Below are 14,876 nucleotides of genomic sequence, written 5' to 3' on the forward strand. Positions count from 1 at the left end.
TTATAAATTAGTTTCGGAGTTCCAATGGCTGTAACCATATGATCTTTTGTTTTTTCAGTATTTAGGCATTGGCTCATATTTATAATCATTTACAGATTCCTATGGTCCTATGATCATAATTTTTTGCCTAGTTTGTTTTTTTCCACTGTTTATGTTTGGTTTACAGGCAAAAAAATGTTGATTGGGTAAAACAGATTTGCTTAATAACTACTGCATTCATATAGTGTTCATAAAATAGTGCACAGTCAGGTGGTGACCTACTTAATGACCACAATAATTTATGACCATCATTCTAGCCTCAATTTGTCCTATCTTGAGGACTGCTTATAATCATTTAATTTAAGTACCATAAGTAAATAATGTAAGTAAGCAATCATTTATTATAAAATAAGAATTAAACAAGTCACAAATAAGGTAATTTTTTTAAAAAAGGTAGATAAGCAAAATGACTTGATGCTTGACTTAATGCAAATAGTAACTGTAAAGGAGTTAATGTTGAACCAACTATTTCAACATCTATGACCCACATTAACAACAGAGTTACAGTTATTTACCTTTATATTCCAAATGGAACCCAGTAAAACTAACAGATCCATCACTTCGAAAAGCCAGATGCATTGAGTTTGAACTGCTTTCTATTCTCTCTGGCAATTTGCTATCTTGAAAACTTCCAATTAATGGGCTATTGCTGTCTGGCCCATCATAGATGTAGAGAAAGTCATAATTTGGTTCTATGCTGAAGCTGTAAAATATTTTAAAAAATAAAATAAACATATCACATTAGGTAAACAATATTGCTTGTGCAATAATTTGTATAGACCACTGGCATTATGGAAATAAGTCTCAAGTATACTAAATACTTAAGTCTAAAGTATTCACCATTGTTATTGGTTCTATTTTTAGTGTAACTATAAACATGAATTCAAACTATTAGATATAATTATTGTCTTCTAAATGTCAAATCTGCAGCAACCTTATATTTGCTTGGATATCTTAATAAGGAAAGAACTCTCAAGTTGCTCTGAAATTATATTAAAAATGTTTGTTAGTTTTTATTCTTTTATTTATAAATAGGATGTTTATCATTCAGATAATCTTTTGAATACTAGTTGGAGGTTTAACTATGAGAAAATCTTGAGAAGGATAATTTATCTGAGACTCTAGAAAGAGGGCAGAGAAGATCAACAAAAATAATTGGAGGCTAAAACAGATGAAGAATAGGTGCAGGAACTGGGTATGTCTAGTTTAATGAAAAGAAGGACTAGGGTAGACAGGATAGTAGTGTTACAATATCTTAGGGGCTGCCACAAAGAAGAGGGAGTCAAGCTGTTCTCCAAAGCACAAGAGCATAGGACAAGAAGCAATGGATGGAAACTAATCAAGGAGAGAAGCAACTTAGAACTAAGGAGAAATTTCTTGACAGTGAGAACAATTAATGGGAACAATTAATTAACTTGCCTTCAAAGTTGTGAATGCTCCAACACTGGAAATTTTTAAGAAGATGTTGGATAACCATTTGTCTGAAGTGGTGTAGGGTTTCCTGCCTAAGCAGGGGGTTGGACTAGAAGACCTCCAAGGTCCCGTCCAACTCTTTTATTCTATGCTATCTCCATTATTTATCTCCCAAAGGAAAGTACAGATATGTAATGAATAAATATCTAGATATTTTCCTTTGAATGTTGGCATAGAAAAGTGGTTTTCCTCCCCGAAAAATGTGTTTGATTGGTTTTTTTTTTTTTTTTTGGTTTTTTTTTGGAGAGTAGAAAAGTAATATTTAAAGCATCAAATAGAAAATTAAAATATGATTAGTTTTTCTTTCTTTCTTACAAATTTATGCCTTTTGGGGCATCATTTTAATCATCATCATTTCATTTCTCCTCCATCATATAATTTGAGGTGTCCTTTTGATGGCTTTTTTTTTCCTTTCAAAAATACATTATCCTTTTCACCCTTTGTAGATCCGAAAAGGAACTATAGTTAATAGATTTGTTTTGTTTGATCTCCAACTTTGTTTTAGATCCTGGACTATCTCTGAGAATTTGAACAAAAAACATTTAATAACAAAAACAGCATTGTTCACCTAAGCCTGGGTGGTATGTAAATATGTGGTTTATAAAATGGACTCTTAATCTGATGATGACATTTCCCTTTAATTTCATACATTTATCTTTTCCAAAAGCTATAAACCTATTTTAGTAGAGGAGCCAAAGATACAGATTGTCTGCATTAAACCTTTATGAAATGGATTATGTAACATCATAAATACTCAGTGTGATTCATATTGTTGCCTTCCTATTCACCTGTTCCTGTTCAGCATGGCATTCATTTCAGTCTATATTGCCCTATCTATTTCCGGTATCATTGCCCGCAAGGAACAGACACCAGCAGCTTCTCATTCCATACGATATGCAACATGGTACAGATAGTTCTTGACATACAGCCATTGATTTACAAAGTTACAATGGCCTTGAAAAGTGACTTGCAACCGTTTTTCACACATAGCTCTTGCAGCATCCCCATGATCATATAATCAAAAGTCACCCCTGCTTGCCAATTGGCCTGCCTTTATAACCGTTGCAATATCCTGGGGTTGTGTGATCCCATTGCATCTGCATTTCCTGCATCGGATGAGGAAAGCACATCTTTCTCCTGTCCTAGTCACTTTTTACAGAGGCGCAATTGAGAACATTTTAACAAACTGCATCACGATTTGGTGGCAGCAGTGCCTCAGATAGAAAGTCCATACAGAGAGTGGTAAGGACAGCCGAGAAGATTATAGGAAGCTCGCTTCCAGTTATTCAGAATACTGCTTATAAGCACTGTGTGCCTAGAGCTTGAAGCAATGTTAGAGACTTCACATGCCCACTTCATGGTCTGTTTTTGTTGGTTCCCTCTGGGAGGAGTTTTCATTGTACCTACAGCAGGACTACTAGATCCTGTAACAGCTTTGTTCCCTATGTCATCCATCTGGTAAACTTGCAAAATTTGTTTTTCTCGCCATGAACATGTATACATCCGAACTAGACAGTGTTGTTTTTTTGTGTCATATAACATATGGGTATATGCATAATATTGTATTTGTTTGTTTGTTTGTTTGTTTATTTATTTATTTATGTTAATGTAGTGTATATTGGAGGTGGTGACCCTTTGAGAGCTGTATGCAATGAAATTTCATTTTAATGTATGCAAATAGTCTACTTTAAAAGTGACAATAAAGTCTAAGTTTACCTTCTGACAAACAAAGTCAAGGGGAAGCCAGATTCATTTAACAACTGTGTTATTAGCTTAATAACTGCAATGATTCACTTAACAACTGTCTTGCTTAGCATCTGAAATTCTGGGCTCAATTAGGATCATAATTCAATGGTGAAAAGAGTAAGGTTCTACATTTAGGCAAGAAAAACGAAATACACAGGTACAGTACAGGTGGGACCATGCTCAATAGTAGTAACTGTGAGAGGGATCTTGGAGTCCTAGTGGACAACCATTTAAATATGAGCCAGCAGTGTGCAGCAGCTGCCAAAAAAGCCAACACATTTCTAGGCTGCATAAACAGTGAGATAGAATCAAGATCATGTGAAGTGTTAATACCACTTTATAATGTCTTGGTAAGGCCACATTTGGAATACTGCAGCTAGTTTTGGTCGCCACAATGTAAAAAAAAATGTGGAGATTCTAGAAAGAGTGCAAAGAAGAGCAACAAAGATGATTAGGGGATTGGAAACTAAAACATATGAAGAACAGTTACAGGAACTGGGTATGTCTAGTTTAATGAAAAGAAGAACTATGGTAAACATGATAGCAATGTTCCAATATCTTAGGGGTTGCCACAAAGAAGAGGGAGTCAAACTATTCTCCAAGGCACCTGAGGGTAGAACAAGAAGCAATGGGTAGAAACTAATCAAGGAGAAAAGCAACTTAGAACTGAGGAGAAATTTCCTGATAGTTAGAACAATTAATCAGTGGAACAGCTTGCCTCTAGAAGTTGTGACTGCCCCAGCACTGGAAGTCTTTAAAGAGATGTTGGATAGCCATTTATCTGAAACAGTATAGGGTTTCCTGCCTAGGCAGGTGGTTGGACTAGAAGACCTCCAAGGTCCCTTCCAACCCTGCTATTGTAATGTATTGTCTAAAGGGAGGATTACCTGTATTCAATCTCAATGTGTTTCTTAGTTTTTATGCAACAACAATTATCAACTACAATTTCTGCAGCATAATATTGGATACTGGAAGGCAAGATTACACTAAAATTATTATATAAGAGACAAAACCAGAAGCATGAATTCTGTATTCACACTAGGGATGCACTTCATAAGACAACAAGGGAGAAGGTTTCTCAGGAATCTGGCTGATCCAATTCACTCCTAAAACTACAAATAGTAAATATGTCTTCTTTCACTAAATCTGTTTTACAAATAAAACTATATTACATAAATAATTACTAATTAGCATAAGAGAGAAGGGATAATTTTACCAAGTAACATTTTTAAGAATAAAAACAAAACAAAACAAATAAAACCCCTCATAATCCTAATCCCATTTATAGTAGTAAGGCTAACCTGTTTTGCTTCCCACAAGAAAGGTAGCACTTATTAACTAGGTGATTGATTTTATTTAATTTATTGATTATACCCACCCTTATACCTGGCACCATGCTTCTGTTTAAGGCTATGTTCTTCTTTCAAACTTACCAGTTGACACTATAGTTTCTTAGAAGTGTAGAAATCTATGTTTCCTGTTGCAGTATAAGTAAAGAGGTCATTAACCTTGATTCCTTTACTCTTTAAACTTGCCTAATAGTAGAAAACCCAGAACACATAGATCCAAAGGGCTGAGTGAAGCCATTGAGGACTCTGTGGTTTCTTCCTCAAACCCCTAAAACTTCAACCTCAGACTGTCTACTGTCGACCTCACCCCATTCCTAAGAGGTAATGGATGTGCATAAGCACACCAATGTGCCTATTGTCCCTGTCCGAATGTTTCTTTTTATTTGTATCCATTTCATGTATCCAAAATCATGTTTACACATATATGTGTTGTCTAATACATGTTTGACAAAAACAAACAAACAAATATTAAACAAACAAACAAACAAACAAACAAATAAATAAATAGGAATCCAGATTAACTGAAGTCAATTTCCATGAATTCACCACTTCTCTAATAACAGATGGGGTTTTTTTTTGTAGATTATTGTTCATTAGATATTTTTTTCTTTGTGCTACATCTTCATAGACTAAACAAGCAGATGGATATCTTCTAAACTCATAGTATAATTAAGGAACTTCTGGAAAGCAAATGAGTGCCCAATGCCACTCTTCTAACAGTCTTAGATCTAAATCTTTCAAATTCCCCCAAGTCTTCAGCAAAACAACAACACAATATATTTACAAGTAATATTTCACATATAAAATGTCTTAAATTCTCTAAACAGGCAAATCATCAAGTGTCAGTTTTGGCATCTTTTTGGTTTAAAGGTTTTCCCAAGATACCTAACATTCTTATAATAGCTGTTCAATTCTATTTTTTTAATGACTTGGCTGGCTTTTATTGATTGGCATAATTCATTTCCTGTATTATTTCTGGGCACATTAATTGTATTGCCTTATTCTTTTAATTGGATATTGCTCAGGGAATTTAAACTAAAGGGCAGACAAGAAATATAATAAGCAATGAAATAATGTTTAAGTAAACAAATAAATAACACAAATACTTTTCCCCAGTTGATATAGTTGTGTTCTAGGCTATTCATTTTTGCCTTGCTATAGATATTTAGTATTGATGGAGCAATAAATATTCATACTAGGATATATAGAATAGCAGAAAAGCTTTAATTTTGAGGCTTAGATTTATTGCTATCGATGAATTTTTAGGCTGCCTAGAAATAGTTGACAAACGAACAGGGTAGAAATTAAATACGATGATACAATCATTCTCTAAGTTCTGAAGTCAAAGGAGTCAATTTTTCGAGCAAATATCTCAATAGTTGTATTGATAATAACTGAAACAAAATTTTATAATAACCTTATTAAATATGTTACTTTGGAAACTAACAGTCCTTGAATTTGAAAAGTGGTTACCTTATCAGGCTTACTAATCAAACTAAATAAAACTAAATAAAACAAATGTCTATGCAGATTCTCAGTCATCCAGGACATGGTTGTTCTAATCTAGGCTTCCCAAGAGCATGAAGCAAACTCCTTGTCCTGACAAAAAACCCTTTTATTAATTTACTGTGAATTCTTCTCATTCAATTCCAACAGTCTTTCAAGAGAGGATTTACAGTCACAGACCTTATCTAGCTTGAAGAGCTGCCAGGCCAATATCTGCAAAACGTGGCAAGGAGTCTTAGAGAGTCACGAACCAATTAAGCAAACTAATTATCTCCTGCAAGCTCCCCTCCCCTCTCTCTCCTCTTTTATTCCCTATGGGAGGAGCCATTCACCATCCACCTGTGGCCTTACTCCCAAGTCAACCCCTGTTCTTTAGCTGTTCCCTTTGTCTGGCAACTCTGTGCATGCACACACTGGGAACAGGCTCCAGCTGTTCATCTGCCTCACTGATGTCTGACTTTGAAGGCAGCTGATAACTGGCATAGAGTCGCCTCTCTGTCTCTGACAGAGATCCCTGTCTCTGACAGAGATCCCTCATCAAAGCCTTCCCCAGACTCCAGGACTGGCTCATGTTCCTCTCCAACCTTCTCACTGTCCGAATCTGCTGCCAGCTCTGCTGGCCACTGGAGGGCCATAAAACCTATTATGTTACTTTTAAACTATAAAAAATATCCAAAATGTATAATATCTGATGTTGGCCATTACAACAGCTTTATGTCTATGAAGATTCTTAGTCATCCAGGTTCATAGTTGTCCCAGAAGAGTTTTTTAAAAAGGCAACTGGATTTTATTTGTTTTTCCTTGAAGATAATTTGCTTCTCACCCAAGAAGCTTCTTCAGTTCTGGAGTTCTTGGATGAGAAGCAAAATGTCTTAAAGGAAAATCAAAGAAAGTCAAGTTGCCTTTTGGAAAAGCACCCTTCAGGGGAAAACAAAGAAATCTTCAATAAGAATATTATTGAAATTTTACTAAGCATGTACTTACCTGATAAAAGCTAATGATATTACATAGTCATTATTAACAGTAATAGTCCAGTCACAGTCTCTGCTATGGGGATAAGGATGTGGGAAATTTGGCGAAAGAATAAAACCCGATGATCCCGTCAGATTGCCTCCACAAGGTGCTGTGAATGAATTAAACAAAGAATGTAAAAAAAGGAAATTGCATCCTAAAGCATAAAGAATGAACAATAAGCAAAGTAAAAGAAAACATATATTTGGATTGTACAAAAAAACCAAGCTAATTTATTCTATTTGTAGTACCTCTAAATTAAAAGGCATTCTGGTCAAAGAAATAGGAAGGGAGTACTTCCTAAGGATACAGTCAAGCTTTTGAGCTACCTTTTTGTTGCCTTAACTTTTGTTTGGAAAGTGCTACTCTGAATAAACCATGTGAATATTGAATCATAGAAAAAGAGCTAGCATTTAATAATGGCTATAAATATTGTAAAGATAGGTTAGGAGCAAGATGCAAAAAAGTACATTTGACAGCAAACATAAGAATGACATTGCATATTAAGGCAGAGTTTACCACTAACATAATTTTGTTATATAACTAAAACTCCTAGAAGCTGTAGTTGCAACAAATTTTGAAAACATGTATATCTTTATTGTTATACAATATTGGATTTGTATGTTTCTCTTCTTGTTGTTCTGTATGTCCTTCCCCATATGTTTTATGCTCTACATTTTTCTTATTAGTTGTATGGATAAACAGATCCATGAATAATTCACATATGAAATTATTATTATTTGCCAGAGGGGAGCCCATTTATGAAAACATGATTTATGCAACTATCTGTTTACTTTTACAATTACAAAAGGAAGACACATTTTATAATCCAATGCTGATAAACTAGCAGAGGTTAGTATCAAAAGAGGAATCTTTAAGATAAGTCATCATCATCACTATTGTTTGTTATTGCTCGGATTCCTTTGTCAACAATACTGAACAAGTTAAATTGTTAAATATGAAAAGCATCTGCCAGGCTACCTTCCCTCCTTTACATGCATAACCTCAAGCTTAATGGAAAAAATGGATTCTGAAACAGAATCGTTAATAAACACAGGAATTTGGACTAGACAATGTGCCACCCACATCATCAATAGGGGAAAAATAGTGAAAACTGAATGAATCAAGATGCCTATGGAAATAACATCAAGAGACTGGATGAAAATTATCACAAATAGCTGGGTTATCCTTCAAGCTGGCAAAATTAAAGCAGAGGTGGGTTCCTACCAGTTCGCACCTATTCGGTAGAACCCGTTCGTCAAATTACCGAACCGGTTAGAAGAGGTTCCACCAGTGGACCCGGAAAGCAGGCCACACCTACAGAAGAGGTTCCAAAAATTTTTGAAACCCATCACTGGTCTTTGGATATGATTATTAAACACTATCATGCTCATATTTATAAAACTCAGTGCCTCTGTGAAAGGTAAGGATGACTACTGCGTTTGTGGGGCAATCAGAACGTTGTGTGTGTTGAAGTTGTTTTAACGCAAACCAAAGATGCCTTTTAAAAAACAAGTTTACATCATATTCTTATGCATGCCAGTGCTGTGTGTGAGGTAATTTAAGGTGGTTCTGATAAGTGTCGTTGGCATCTTCATATTCGGTCACATGGGTGGCAAGCCACTCCCATCTGATCACATGGGCAGCAAGCCACTCCCACAAAGGAGGCCACACCCACAGAGTAGGTTCGAACAATTTTTGAAACCCACCACTGAATTAAAGGCACTGAAGTCAAGAAAAAGGTTATAAGAGAAATACATCATAAGAGTGAAGAAGAGTTTAAAATCCATTGTCAGTGGAAGAAATAGCTGAAGGATATTGAAGAAGAAAATGCATAGAAATTACTACAAGATGAAAACATAACTGAACATGGGAGAGGCCAAACTGGTCTAGTATAAAATTAATAAGATTGGGAAAAGGATCTGGCAAGGCAGAGTATATGCCTAGTGCACTAAAAAACAAAACACAGCATAAAATCCTAGCAGGCCAAACAGATAACAATAAGACCTGGCAATGGTTAAGAATAGGAAAATGAAGAAAGAGACAGACAGAGGGGCTGTACAAGGCAAAGCCTTATGAACAAATGCATACAAAGCCAGAACTGAGAAGACAGAAACTGACAGAAAATACTTCTTTTGCAAAGAAGCTGAAGGAACTATAGACCATCTAACAAGCTATTGCAAGAATATAACTCAGACTAACAATGGAATGGAACATTAATGGTTCATAGGAATATCTGTAAAACATACTGCTTGCCTGCCAGCGAGAACTGGCGGAATCAAAAAAATAAATAAAGTAATAGAAAATGAAGAAGCTAATGTGCTCTGGGACTTTAGAATTCAAACAGACCAGCCACATAACATCAGACTTTAAATCGTCAATAAGAAACATGAAAAACTTCAGACGTGGCAATACCTGGAAACAACAGAATAGAAAAGAAAAAACTGGAAAAGGTAACAAAATACAAAGCACTGCAAATAGAAGTATAACAACTTTGACAAATGTAGGCAAAGATAGTACCTATAGTAACAGGCTCCTTGAATGCAAACCCAAAACATCTGAAGCACCACTTGAACACCAATGGCATTGACAAAATCACCATCAGTCAAGTGCAAAATTTCCATTGGTCAATTACAAAAGGCGGCACAAATTGTTGGGAAGAACATGATGCATTTGAAGGCCAAAACTAGCTCAAGATCCAGCAACTGTGATTTTACATTCTGTATGTGTAATAATAATAATCATGGATTACAGCATAGACACAGTTAGATGATGCCACAATGCAAACACAGACCTGGACATACTTATATATATATATAAAATATTGTGAACAATGTATGTTAAATGGTGTTTGCATTGTGATGTCAATACACATGTAATATCATGGTGGTGTCATTGTGTTTAGGAATAGGTTCCCATACATTCCAGCCTTTGCCATTCACACTTATTGGGAAATCCAATTTAAACAAGGTTTAATTCTGAGTAGATATGCAAAAGATTACACTCCAAGGTCTAGGTTTCTCTTCCTAAAATAAAATATTTCTGTTTTTGTGTTCAAAGACCTTAAAGACTGCTGTTAAAAACATACAGTTAACTCTAATGCGATAGAACTGCTTAACCTTAGAAAGTCAACCATATTTTAAAACATTCTATAATATTAAGTTATTGGGTTGCTAGGTTAATTAGAAACAAGTCATAATAAAATCAGTTAAAGCACTGGATAATTAACTATTTTACTACCACAAGTTAAATGTAACATAATGTAGTTATAATATATGGTAGTGTTAGCGAACCTTTTCAGCACTGAGTGCCAAAATTGGAGTGCACAGGTGTGGGAGCACCATAAACTGGAAGAGCAGCTCCCCGCTGCTCATGTGCACCAGTCACCTGATCTTCCAGCAAAGACCAGTTGGCAACCAGAAGCTGAGGTTCCCAGTGCCACGCATGTGTGCCAGGGAGCTGCTCTTTTGGTTTCTGGTGCTCCCACACACACAAAGACCAGTTGGCCAATGCACATCTGCACACCAGAACCCGGGAGAGCAATGGGCAACAGCTGGCGTGCCTGGAGAGATGTATTTGTGTGCCATAAGGTCGCCATCATGAATATATGATGTTACAGTGGTGATTTTCCCCCAAGAAACCTCTGGTAAGATGTGGAGGAATATTCTATGGGAGTACAACAATTTACACTGAGTGTTTCACCAACAAAAGGCAGCAAAATGTTTGACTGCTTCCTTCCTTGTTGGGACAATGCCTGATCATTCAAGACATTTATATAAAAAGAGGACTCATCGTATCGTGATCTTTTAAATGTTAACAAAAATGAATATTATGGGAGCATAAAAGAAGCATAAACTAGTGATTTGTGATCAAAAGAAATAACTCATATAATATATATAATTAACATGACAAGCCAACTGCAATTAAATCCCCATAATTATAACTCCAATCAAGCCATTTTAAGATTGATGTAAACTCATAAGGCACTTTGTATGGGAATTAGCACAAAGTATTGATTTTATGGATACTTTGAGCAAAATATGAGTTTAGGAGAAGCTAAAAAATGCTATGTCATCACAAATTCTGTCAGAGCCAAGAAGTTCTTGATGCAGTAGCATCCACAGGAGCTTTCTGTTTTTATCAGAAGAAAGAAAACAACACTCCACACCAAGAATGCAACATTACAATAGTCATATAGAAGGGCTTAGGTTATCAGCTCACAATGTTGCTATCATAATTTTTTGCCTCCAGTTAATAGGCTTATTCTGTAGTTGGCAAGAATTTTTTAAAAAATGTCATTTAACAGCCATTTTAAGTAGGATTCATGAACCAGGAAATGAATCACATCCATACTTTCTCAGGTTAATTCCTGGTTCAAATATGTCCATTAACCATCTACATCTTTCTTATCAACTTTTGGTTCCCTTTCAAGTATGTGAATGGTTATGGTTTGATTTGTTTTTAACCTACTCTAGAATGGTTCACTGGTGGCCAGGATTTGTATTATTCCAGATAAATTGATATTTTCTTCACAACCTTGAATGACCAGTTGTTGAACAAAAGTTTACAGCAGTTACTAGGATATTAGAAATGCTGCTAATTGAGAACATAGGGACCTTTGAAGCAGTGTTGGGGTCCTACTGGTTCGGACCGGTTCAGCTGAAGCAGTAGTGGTTTGGTGGTCTGGGTTGCTGGAACCGGCAGCAACCTAGGCTTGCCACGCCCCCGAACCAGTTTTCCGGGCAGCAGCTTAGGCACCACCATCTTGTTTTTTAGTTCTGAGCATGCACAGAACAATTTTAATAGCACCGCACACAGAGCATATCAAGCATGCAAAGCACATGCGGGCATGGGGCACACACACGAGCAAACTGGTAGTAGTGCCTGCTGGAACCCTCTGCTCTGAAGTACCTTTGAAGTAAAAGAATTACTGTGGGAAAACCACTGAGTGAGCTGTGGAAGCATAAACAAATAGGGGCCTTTATTAACAGTGTCACCCATTTCCTGTTTTTTTTTTTTCAAACATGCAAGCATGGCAGACAGAATGTGAAATGACTTAATTTTCTATCCTCCATTGCTGATCTTAATGCTGTTATTATTAACTGTGGATATAACTATAAATCTGTCAACATGGGTACACAAATTAATTGTACTAAAAAAATGAGTCTAATATATACTGAGTTAAAACATATTCTTATTATAATGATAATCACTTGGATAAGACATATAGTTTAATTCTTTCTTTCTTTCTTTCTTTCTTTCTTTCTTTCTTTCTTTCTGTATGTATGTATGTATGTATGTATGTATGTATGTATCCCATAAAATTGTTATTTTCATTTAAAATGAATTTTGCTTTGGCACAAAGTTCATGTAATTAATGTCTCAATTCCTGCTGATTTATTTCAGAAAAAGAAATCACAATAAAATAATCTACCTCTGTTTTTGCATCACTTAAATTTTCTCTAATGGACTTCACAGTTACATTAAGTGTTCATTTTTATCTCAGAGTTTAGCAAGATTTATAATTAACAATAAAAGACAATGATGCAAACATATCCTAAGAAACTATTCTCGATGCAGATGAGAACCAACTAGGCAGTAAAAGCATCTTAAAGTACTCAAGTACTAATACATTTTAATTTTTACCAATTGAATAATTATATGGATTTCTTCTTCTCTTTTAAAAGTTTATCAATTAAAGTCTTTGCCCAATGTTGCTATTTAAATACATGCCAAGGTATACATCTGGGTTATTGTATTTTCCCTAACATTGCAGAAAATAAGGCTGTGTAACATTTTGCAACATCCAAAAACATTCTCCAACTAATTAATTGTAATAAAACAAATATTAAAATTCCTAAAAATAATTGTCCAAATTTTTTGTTTATGTTATTAGCTAATACTTTTCTGTGAATTTTTATTTTTATTAATGCAAACAAATCTAGCATAAAAGCTATATATGAAACAGAATTTAGAAAAAAATAAAAAATAGAATAGAAAAGTATTTCAATAACAATGAACACTCAATTTAGCTGACAGGTAATGATAGATAGATAGATAGATAGATAGATAGATAGATAGATAGATAGGTAGGTAGGTAGGTAGGTAGGTAGGTAGGTAGGTAGGTAGGTAGGTAGGTAGGTAGGTAGGTAGGTAGGTAGACAGACAGACAGATAGACAGACAGACAGTAGACAGACAGATGATCGATATATGATAGATAGATAGATAGATAGATAGATAGATAGATAGATAGATAGATAGATAGATAGATAGATAGATAGATAGACAGACAGAGACTGACTGACAGACAGACAGACAGATGATCGATAGATGATAGACAGATGATAGATAGACAGACAGACAGACAGACAGACGGACGGATGGATGATTGGTTGACGATAGATAGATAGACAGACAGACAGACAGACAGAAACTTCTTTGCTAAAAGGAGACCTGACCATAAAACAATGACAATAATTCTCTGCATTTCCCTTCTTAGAAAATAGGCATCTGATTCAGATGCTCTCCAGAATTTCTGCAACTACTTCCTGAGCTGTTTAAGGGAGGGGAAGGCATCGGAAGGCCAAATATGCAACAGTCACCCTATAACTTTTGGATCTTCTTCTTAATCCTAATCCAAATAAAAGCTACAATGACATGATGAAATCATTTAATCAATTTGCTGGGAAGCAGTAGGGAAGAAGTCTGCCAAAACAGATAAAACACAAAGAAAACCAGGGAGATGGGAAGGCAGAATACTTTGTTCATTTATTTAAAAAATAATGCATTTGAACTTTTCATTGTAGGAGGTACAATGCATTAAAGTAATCCAATAGGGCCAGAACATTTTCAATATGCCCACTATCCATCATAGGTGACTCTTTATCCCACAGAACCCAAACAATCTCTTATTTAGGAGGTAAAGAAGTGAAAACAATGAAGAACAACTATGTCCAGTATAGGCAACTGTAATAATTGAATTTGTGGGACTCTTACAAATGAAGCTAACTATATTGAGCATTGCTGGTTTTTCTTTTAGGAAAGTAGTTTTAAGTCCTGCCCTCCCTTCTTTTCTCTTGTAAAGTATTTTTTTTAATACAGGATATTGTCCTACCCAAACCAAGTGGGCTGTTTTTTCCATTTATACTTAATAAAAAGCTGCCAACTATTGGCTGCTGCCTTTGGTCTTTATGACAATGTAATAAGGATTATTACATGTTTCCAGAGTTCAGAAAAGCAGTTGTGTCTTCTTTAGGTTTCTGCATACCTATACAGACTGGTGGGTTGGGCTGCCAGAAGTACCGATTTTCTACCTGAATGCAGGTTATTCGCTCATCTCCTTGCAACTCATAGCCAGGATCACATTGAAATAGTACCATGTCCCCAGGTTCTCTTCCATCTCCATTACGGGTTCCATTCATGGGGACACCAGGATCTCGACACGCTGTGGCCACAGAGCCTAGGAAAGAAAGAGGAGGGAAAGGAATAAATCAGCAAAAGTTTTACTTCTGGGTTGGTGTTTTTTTTGTAAGTAAAGTAATTAAAACATTCTAGGAATCCTAGGGGGCTGTGGTGGTTCAGTGGCTAAGACACCAAGCTTGTCAATCAGAAAAGTTGGCAGTTCATTGGTTCAAATCCCTAGCACTGCATAATGGAGTAAGGTCCCATTATTTGTCCCAGCTTCTGCCAACCTAGCAGTTCGAAAGCATGTAAAAATGCAAGTAGAAAAATATGAACCACGTTTGGTGGGT

The 14,876-nt window shown here is 35.6% G+C and overlaps 1 protein-coding gene across 1 annotated transcript in view; it reads right to left on the minus strand.

Annotated features, from left to right (window-relative positions):
- CSMD3 (CUB and Sushi multiple domains 3) overlaps positions 1-14,876 on the minus strand; it is a 791,530-nt gene that overhangs the window by 187,405 nt on the left and 589,249 nt on the right. The window contains 3 exon segments of the mRNA XM_032222292.1: positions 555-742; positions 7,098-7,236; positions 14,393-14,584. Of these exon segments, the coding sequence (XP_032078183.1) occupies positions 555-742; positions 7,098-7,236; positions 14,393-14,584 (519 nt within the window).

Source organism: Thamnophis elegans, chromosome 8, assembly GCF_009769535.1.
Source record: "Thamnophis elegans isolate rThaEle1 chromosome 8, rThaEle1.pri, whole genome shotgun sequence".
Lineage (NCBI taxonomy): Eukaryota > Metazoa > Chordata > Lepidosauria > Squamata > Colubridae > Thamnophis > Thamnophis elegans.